The 10000-nt window shown below is 47.2% G+C and overlaps 1 protein-coding gene across 1 annotated transcript in view; it reads right to left on the bottom strand.

Annotated features, from left to right (window-relative positions):
* The window catches only part of LOC134455365 (solute carrier organic anion transporter family member 5A1), a 128088-nt gene that overhangs the window by 1596 nt on the left and 116492 nt on the right, over nt 1-10000 (bottom strand). Inside the window, exons 9-10 of the mRNA XM_063206386.1 lie at nt 4120-4364; nt 2523-2587 (exon numbers count right to left, since the gene is read on the bottom strand). Coding sequence (XP_063062456.1) covers nt 2523-2587; nt 4120-4364 — 310 coding nt within the window. The remainder of the gene's footprint in view (nt 1-2522; nt 2588-4119; nt 4365-10000) is intronic.

Genomic DNA, 10000 nt, shown 5'->3' with positions numbered 1-10000 from the left:
AATTCAAACAGACTGTGACATCAGCAACATGTGGTCATTGTGTGAGCTATGGTGCGCCTAAGGAACACTGGGTCCCTTCAAACATCTGGAGCAGGAATGAAAATACGAGACTTGTCTTGCACTCGCACCCTCAGGCAGCGTACATATTTCTGAAACACCCCATAGTCACAGTGGGAGATAAGAATGGGTGTTATACACCACATTAACCACATGGTGGTGCTATTTCCAAAGTAATGTGCTGTTTTGGTGAATGCAGTGTGGCCGCAGGTACTGTGCAGGGCTGTGAGAAGAACATGCCATTTGGATTTATTTAGGAAGCACAGGCATGTCCATTTACATAGAGAGGGAGAGAGAGAGAGAGAGAGAGAGAGAGAGAGAGAGAGAGAGAAAACGTAAAACTTAGAGAGGCGGTAATGACAGGCTCCATGTGCCTGTAGCAGGAGAGACATGTCATGGCAAACATCAGCCCTAACGACTGTGTGTTTGCGGACGACTGCGTGTTTGCGGGGCCATTGTCAAGTCCCGGCAACTCAGCGGCCACAGCCTACAGGCATCTCAAGTTCAGCCCGACCTCAGTGGAGACAGAGCTACAGTATATTTCATCTTTTAGCCAGCGTCTGTCTTTTAGGTATTTCTTCAGAGCTATAGTATATTTCGTCTTTTACTCAGGCCACACCAATTTAATTTGTTGGTTCTCGGATTCGCCTCTTGTATTTTGTAACAAAATGAAAAAAAAAAAAAAAATCAGTTTCAATACCCCAAAAAATGAAATCGCTAAAAAAAACGAAGACTGCATGTTTTCATGAACGGGGAGGTGTCTCTTTAGTAGTTGGAGGTCATGTGACGTAGAGAACCAATAAAACCACTCCTTTCAACATGCCGATTACGACTAGCGAATCAGGAAACGTGTTACATTCAAACATTTACAGACAAACATGCAATGGCAAGTTGAAGCCCCTGTGGGTTAGCAGTAGCAGCGGTGAAACACAGTATTGCTCTTAGTGGAATTAGTGGAGTGGGATAGCAGTTTTAAAAAAGAAAAACAACAACTATTCAACTGTTGAATCATCTCAGTTTATTCAAACCAGATTAATATAATAATTGCCCTGTGAGCTAATTTTGTGCCTGGTCTATTTGGCTGCCTACACTGTCCGTCCAGGTGTTTGCCTGTCTTGCACCTTCCTTTGGAGGTCCATGTGAGGCTGATATACAGGTGGTATAACCACACGACTAATTTTTTTTTTTTTTTTTTTTCGCCCTCTCGCTTCAACTTTTTCCTGAAAAAATCCGAGAACCAACAAATTAAATTGGTGTGGCCTCAGCGTCTGTCTTTTAGGTATTTCTTCAGAGCTATAGTAAATTTCATCTTTTAGCCAGCGTCTGTCTTTTAGGTATTTCTTCGTCTCATTCTCCTCCTCAAGGCCTCCTGCTGCTCTCTCTCCATGGGCCTGTTCAGGAGTCCGTTTCTCGATTCTTGCCTTTGCTAACCGTCTTAAGTCGGTCTTGAGTTGGTCGTAAGTTGCTCTTGAGTTGGTCTTAAGTTGGTCATAAGTTGGTCTTCAGTTGGTCTTTAGACGCAAGACCAACTTAAGAATAACTTAAGAACAACTTAAGAACAACTTAAGACCAACTCAAGACCTTGGTTACAACGTTGGTCTTAAGAACGAACAAAATGGCTAAAGTCGTTAGCAAAGGCACTGTCGAGAAACGACCCCCAGGTCTGTACGTTGGTGCGTCTTCTGTCTGCCCGTCACTCTGTCTTATTTTCGTATTTTCATGACATGTCTGCTTAACTTAGCTTTAAAGGTACACTGTGCAGGAAATGGTCAAAAAAGGTACTGCAACTATGCTGCTCATTGAAATTGGGCTGCCTATTGCCAAAATTGATCTTTACATGAAAGTTTAAGTAGTATTTTCTACTATGGTCCAAGTAGAGTAATTTTTGCAGCTAAAAATGGCTATTTCTGGAAATTCAAAATGGCGGAACATGGAGAAGATCCCCCTTTTCATGTATGAAAAATGCAATTTTTCCAGTCTTAATGAATACTTAGAATTTGATGGTGGTGGTACGTATTCATGAAAAAGGTAACATTAGTGAATGGGCAGCATGAATTCTGGAAATAAACAACTAAAAATCTCACACAGTGTCCCTTTAATTCACAGCAATTCATTTAATTCTTCTCCCGGCTACTACTCCACTACGTGTTTCCATGATTTTGGTGTTTGTTATGCCTGTCTAAATTCACTTTTTTCATGACCCGCCAAAAATATGTTAATCTTACTGGCCAAGCGCACACTAACTAATGGGTCAAAGTGGCTAGTCAGTATTATTTTCTACCAGCCAAACTGAATTTTCACCAACATTTGGCTGATGTTAATTTAGAGTACTGGTTATGTCTACTGTTTTTAGTTAAGTGTTTAAGTAGCATAAAGGGTTGGAACACCTTTACTGTGTGTCCTCTGGGTGGGACAGAACATTTGATCTTGACCTTTAACCTTTAGGCCCGGTGTGCAGTACTTACCCAGAGTTCTTAGCAGCACGAACTGCATGCCCAGAGCAAACGGCCTCTCCTGCTCATCCACAGACCTGCAGAGGCACACACATAGAGGTAAACAGAACAGCCCGTCAAGACTCTGTGTGTGTGTGTGTGTGTGTGTGTGTGTGTGTGTGTGTGTGTGTGTGTGTGTGTGTGTGTGTGTGTGTGTGTGTGTGTGTGTGTGTGTGTGTGTGTGTGTGTGTGTGTGTGTGTGTGTGTGTGTGTGTGTGTGTGTGTGTGTGTGTGTGTGTGTGTGTGCGCCTGTACTGCGTGCAGGTACGTGCTCTGCTTGTTCATGCTGGTTCAGTGAGCGGGAGACATTCACACAGCACTTCACACCAGCCTGCAGCGGAGATTTAGTACGTGGCCCAGGGTAACGTGTCACAACACACCAGTAATGTTTTTAACACACACCAATAATAGCAGCCTCACTGCCTTGGCTGATGCCCTATTCTTCTACAGTAAGACTAAAGCCATTGGTTTTCCTTCTTTAGGATCATTCCTTCTTACATTACATTACATTACATTACATTACGTTAAAGGGCAACTCCTGCCAATTTCAATGTGCTGTTGTATTGCTCACGCTACCCTTGAGTTGTCAGTAGCCGGTGACGCTGCAGTTTTTGGCTCAGCCCTTTCCGAGATATGAGCTATTCAAATGGGGGCAACTTTTGTTTACATTTCAAAAAAACATTTTTATTTATTCCCCAAAACATCCGAAAGGTTATGCAACATCAGCAGACAGCTAGCAAACAGCGATACCTTTTGGGAAAATATTTGGAGTAGCCCCCATTAGAATAGCTCATATCTCGGAAAGGGCTGAGCCAAAAACTGCGGCGTCACCGGCTACTGACAAGTCAAGGGTAGCGTGTGCAATACAACAGCACATTGAAATTGGCAGGAGTTGCTCCTATTCAAAGCGACTTACAATTATCATTATTGTTTAGGGTATTGGTTACAGTCCCTGGAGCAATGTGGGGCCTTGCTCAATGGCACTTCAGCCATGGCTAGAGATGTCAGGGGGGATTCGAACCTGCAACTCCTAGATTGAAAGACCAACTCTCTAACCACTGGGCCACGGCTGCCCAAACTTGTTTCATTATACATTGATAAGTATGATTGTTATTACACACAAAAAAGGGGCATGGCGGCGCCTGTATTGTCCTGTAATTCTTTCTGTAAAAATGAAATGGCAACGTGAACTCTAACAGCTTGTTCTTTCTCCCAACAGTTTTGCATTTCCCCTTCACGTGTGTGTGTGTGTGTGTGTGTGTGTGTGTGTGTGTGTGTGTGTGTGTGTGTGTGTGTGTGTGTGTGCGTGTGTATCTACCTGAGTGTGACGATGATAGCGGAGAGGGGTGTGTGTGTGAGTGCGTGTGTGTGTGCATCCACCTGAGTGTGACGATGATAGCGGAGGGGTGTGTGTGTGTGTGTGTGTGTGCGCGCGCGCACGCCCGCATTAACCCACCTGAGTGTGACGATGATGGCGGAGGGCTGTGTGTGTGTGTGTGTGTGTGTGTGTGTGTGTGTGTGTGTGTGTGTGTGTGTGTGTGTGCGCGTGCGCACGCCCGCATTAACCCACCTGAGTGTGACGATGATAGCGGAGGGCTGTGCGCAGGCGGTGATGAGCGTGACGATGAAGAGGAAGATGAGGAAGGGGATGAGCGTGTTGCAGGTGCGGTCGCACTTCCCAGAGGTGGCGAAGCCGTTCTCGTTCAGGTAGGTCTTGACGATCACCAGCTGCAGCTGATGGCCCGAGCCGCCCGCCGAGGGGGGGGTGATCACCTGACGACTCTGGACACACGCACAGTCCGTGTAGTTGCGGATCTATGGAGAGAAACACACACACACACACACACACACACACACACACACACACACACACACACACACACACACACACACACACACACACACACACACACACACACACACACTATTTAATACAGTATGTATTGATCACCTGATGACGATGCACACACGTGCAGTCTGTGTAGTTGCGGATTTATGGAGAGAAACACACACACAAACGCACGCACACACGCACGCACGCACACACGCACGCGCGCACACACACACACACATACACACACACACACACACACACACTTTTTAAAGACTGACTTCCTATAATCTTTCAGATGTTTATGTACCGCTTTCAACAATCGTAGGTGCAGAAAAACTCCACACAGCGCCACACAGTCAGCAATGCTTGATATTCACACGAGTGCACCAAGAGAGGCGAGTCCAAACATGTAACGCATTACTGTGCAGTGCGGAGCCCCTGAACAGCTGTAGGTATAAAGCAGTGATTCTCAAAGTGTGGTCCGGGGACCACTGGTGGTCCACGACAGAGCTCAGGTGGTCCGCGAAAGGATATCTACGTTTCCAAGCCCCTGAACAGCTGTAGGTATAAAGACACAGATGGCAATCTCTCTCCCTCATTCCACACAGTGATCAGAGGGAAGGAACAGCTTCGCATTGCTTTACTATACTGCAGAGATGCAGAGATCCCCCATCGCTTAGGAGCGCGCGTATGTGTGTGTGTGTGTGTGTGTGTGTGTGTGTGTGTGTGTGTGTGTGTGTGTGTGTGTGTGTGTGTGTGTGAGTGTGTGTGTGTGTACATCGCTCAGTGGGACGGAGAGAGAGGGGCAGGAAGGAGCAAAGGAACATGCTTTCTCATGTCTGGAAATACATCAAACGGTTCCTTCCTTCATGCGGCAATTCAGTTCCCGGTACTAGAGTAGGGTAAATAAATAAATAAATAAATGAAAACGTATAAAAAAGCCTTGCAACGCTATCCAACATCAACAAATGTGCCTTTTTTTGTGCGATGATCAAACAGTGTTGTTGCTATCTGGAAAGGAATGTGTAAAGGGGTCACACCCTCCTCATTGAGAAAACAGCCCGCTTTTTAGACGCTCTTATCTGCTCTCTGCCACAGATTACGGCTATTTCCTGTGCAGCTCTGGAGATGTTTCCTGTGGCGGAGGTGGCGGTGGTGGTGGCGGAGGCGGAGAAGGGTTTTCAGGAGGATGGAATGCGAGGTTTTTTTTTCTCCTCCTGCGCTGCCTTGAGACGTGTATCGGAGGTTGACCTGATTGGCCGAGTTGAACGGGGTCGTGCAATAAGGTCGCCGCAGATCATCCGCACGCACGGTATCCCATCAGGCCTGGCGGTGACCTCGGGAGAACCCGGCACGTAACCGTGGAGACGGCAAGCCTGGGAGTTGTAACCGTAGAGACGGCAAGCCTTGGAGTCGTAACCGTAGAGACGGCAAGCCTGGAAGTCTGGTGCTGAATAGAAGGAAAGTGAATGGACGTACTTGACCTGACCTGACAGAAGACTACCTACAAACTAGGGATGCAAACGATTAATCGATCAATGCATTAATCGATTAAAAAACATTAATCGCAATTAATCGACAATTCACCTGACAAGAGACCCAGGTGAAATGGGCATGTGAAGAGTGTGTGTGAAGAGAGGTGTGAATAGCGGGAATATTTAAATCACCTTTGGATTAAAGAATTGAAAAAGAATTAATTTAAATGTGGTATTTTATCTCAATTTTGAATTATTATTTTTTTAGATTTAGTCGTTTTTTTTTCGAGAAACATTGAGATTTCAGGGGAAAAACGCCACTTATCAATTAATCGTAAGTCGATTGATAAGGCTATCAACTAATGATTAATGAATTAATGGATAATTTGCATCCCTACTACAAACACGGCGTCTCGTCCGGATGGGCGTGCTTTAGGTTGTACGTAGCCTTGCACGGGAGGCACGACTGCAAGGAGTTGTGTAGATGAACTCAGGACAGTGTAAAGGTTGTCATACAAATCTTGAACACCGGATGACATCATTTTTATTTGATAGTCTTACTTCAACTGAGAACACGTACCAACATCAATGCTAACACCTCACCAAAACGGCTTCAAAGCGTCAGCAACCAGAAGACCAATCATTCATGATTCAATAATTTCACTATACAACCGACTCAACAACTCAACAAATGTGCAGAAACTAGTCGGCAGTGTAATTGCCACAGGCTTTACAATCGGTGAACAGTCTCTGCTGCTAATGGGCTGTGGAGGCCAATGGAGGGGGGCCAGGCAGGGTTGGGGAGGGGGGGTGTTGAGGAGGGAGGCAGGATTGGGGAGGAGGGGCACAGGGTTGGGGGGGGGGGGTGTTGGGGAGGTAGGCAGGATTGGGGAGGAGGGGCACAGGGTTGGGGAGGGGGGGCAGGCAGGATTGGGGAGGGGGGGAGGGGGGGCAGGCAGGGTTAGGGAGGGGGGCCAGGCAGGGTTGGGGAGGGGGGGAGGGGGGGCAGGCAGTGTTGGAGAGTGGGGGGGGGGGGCAGGATTGCTTTTGTAACACTGCACTGCACTGCACACACAAAACCCTGCTGGCCTGCCATACAGACCGGCTTGGCTGTGACAGCGGGTCGCATTCCTCCACGGCCGGGGCACAGCATAAGCGGATACTCCTGGACAATACAGCACAATGACCCAGTCTGTACTGCGCAGTACATATGTAGGCCAATGGGGCTCTGTGCCTGTGCTATTATACACATTCAATTACCCACATACTGGCCAAAGGTGCCGGTGTCTCTGTGCAATACACATTCAATTACACACATACTGGCCAAAGGTGCCGGTGTGCCGGTGCAGTGCATGTAGGCAACAAGTTACTGTGCTCTTCTGCTATACGCACTAGGGGTGCAGGGGTGTAGCGTAGAGGTCAACCGATACAGGTTTTTAAATGGCCGATGCAATACCGTTTTTTTTTCATCACCCTTGGCCGATACCTGATTTCCAATACCCGATATGGGTTATAAAAAAAGGTTAGAAAATGAAAAATATTCCAGGTCTCAAGTTAACAATAAACATTCCTTTAACATTATCAAATTGAGGTAGAACTTGTAACATTTAAACACCCACTCTAACAATCAAGTAATGTGTAACAATCAAGTGTCTTGGTGCTTTTTAAAAAAACCTGAATGATATGAAATAATACATTTTGCGTATCGGCCAAAACCACATGCGTATCGGCCGATACGGCCCAATTAAAAATTGCAAATATCGGCCCGATACCGATACAGATATACATATCGGTCTATGCTTAGTGCAGTGTAATCGAGTTACTGTTTTCCATTGCTATTACTATATAACCCCAGTACTCTACTCAACACCAGGGGCTTTCATGGCTCATTCTTTTGAAACTCGGTGGCTGGAAACCCTGACCTCCGCCTTGGGAAAGTACTCAGATGCAGTTTGGTGTACTCTGATCCATCTATCTGCCCCTGGCCCCAATACAGCATAATGTGCATGTGTTGTGCTTTTCTTGCACGCCCTGGGTGTTGACCACTGCATGACCATTAGGCTACTGCATTGGAGATGTTAGATGGAGCAATGCCCTGCTGTACATTCAGGACAGGAAGGTAAGCTGAGGACAGAAGGAAGAACAAGCCCTCCCCCTCTCATCAGCACCTCATTGTCCAATCACATGCTACTTCCTCCACAAACAGGAAGCTGGAATTGGGACATTGGTTTTGGCCGTTAGAAGCACAACGCAACAAACAACGCTTGCATGTGAAAGTGAATGAGGCAAGCAAGCGTCAGGATGTGGGAGTTCATTGGTGCCAACCGCAATCAGAGTCTTACGTCCCTCTAGGGTCACAGAGGAGGAGGAGTGGTGGAGTAATGACCCTTTTTATGTCTGTCTGGCTGTGGCCGCTGAGCTGTGCACTGCTCAAAACCACAACTTAACCCCTTAATACACGGCCCCTGTTATACATGGGCTGTTAACAGAAACTCTAGGACCAAACCGTGTGTAGTGTCATCGTAAACCACATCTAAACCCGTTGGCTGTATCCAGAATCGCTAGGACCAAGCCTTAATGCATTGGCTAAAAGCCCTATGCAGTATTAGTGTAGTGTCATAGTGGTGTAGTACTTTGGTAGCCTAATGTTTTCAACGACTATTACAGTCAGTGTTCCACTGGCGGAACAATATGGGGCTAAGGCCTTCCTGCTCACACATCTGTTCTATACGCATCTAGGGCAGTCATGGGTAAGCGGTTAGGGTGTCAGACTTGTAGCCCAAAGGTTGCCGGTTCGACTCCCAACCCGCCAGGTTGGTGGGGGGAGTAATTAACCAGTGCTCTCCCCCATCCTCCTCCATGACTGAGGTACCCTGAGCATGGTACCGTCCAACCGCACTGCTACCTTGTGGCACCACTGGGGGCTGCCCCCTTGCACGGGTGAGGCATACATGCAATTTCATTATGTGCAGTGTTCACTTGTGTGCTGTGGGAGTGCTGTGTCACAATGACAATGGGGCTTTCTTTCCAGTTGGGCTTCTTCCAAACTCCTTCACCACGGTAACATAACAATGAGCTGACGCCACAGGCAGGTCCTGTAGAGAGCTAATGGAGAGCAGTATTCTCAACACAACCTCAAGTGACCTCATGTCTCTCAATAACCCCACCCTGACTAGGCCATCACTCCAGCACAACTATGACCCCCCCCCCACCGCAACTATGCCATAACCCCCCACCCCTTCCTGGTGCCAGTATGGTGTGACCAAGGCCTGTCTGGCAGGACGTGTGTGTGTGTGTGTGTGTGTGTGTGTGTGTGTGTGTGTGTGTGTGTGTGTGTGTGTGTGTGTGTGTGTGTGTGTGTGTGTGTGTGTGTGTGTGTGTGTGTGTACGCGCGCATGTGAGTGTGTGCATGCATACTTGTGTGTGTGTGTGCGCGTGTGTGAGAGTTTGCGCTATTCGTGCAAGTGTGTGACGTGAGTAAAAAGAAGCATGACTAAGATAGCCAAGCCTACACACACACACACACACACACACACACACACACACACACACACACACACACACACACACACACACACACACACACACACACACACACACACACACACACACACACACACACTGCCTGCTTCCCAAACTGCTAGCTAGGACATTAATATCATGGTAGGCAGCCAAGCAGCATCGCACGGCACACACCAACAGCTGCTCAATTATTTAGCATCATGGCCGTAGCGCCGTGGCGACTGGTGAGGACAGATTTTAAAATACTACAACTGCTAATGCGTCTGACCTTGGAGTCATGCTTGACCTTGAAGGCATGCTGGTAATTATGGACTGTGACAACATGACTTCGCTATGACAGTACACACGGGCGATTATAATGATTAGTGACAGCCTGTCAAAACAGGAGCACGACCGCCATGTGGCTGGTTTGATTCATCTTGTCTATGCTGCTACACATTTGAATGGAACTATTAATGACTATCTATTAAAGTCGATTCTTAAAGGACGAAGCCACGCACACCAGGAAAAACTCTCAAGGTGCCGGTAGAAGAGGAGGAGGAAGAAGAGGAATAGGAGGAGGAGGAGGTGGAGGAGGAGGAGGAGGAAGAAGAGGAATAGGAGGAGGAGGAGGTGGAGGA

Source organism: Engraulis encrasicolus, chromosome 9 (genome assembly GCF_034702125.1).
Source record: "Engraulis encrasicolus isolate BLACKSEA-1 chromosome 9, IST_EnEncr_1.0, whole genome shotgun sequence".
Taxonomy (NCBI): Eukaryota; Metazoa; Chordata; class Actinopteri; order Clupeiformes; family Engraulidae; genus Engraulis; species Engraulis encrasicolus.
This window is presented reverse-complemented; position numbering and strand designations above follow the sequence as displayed.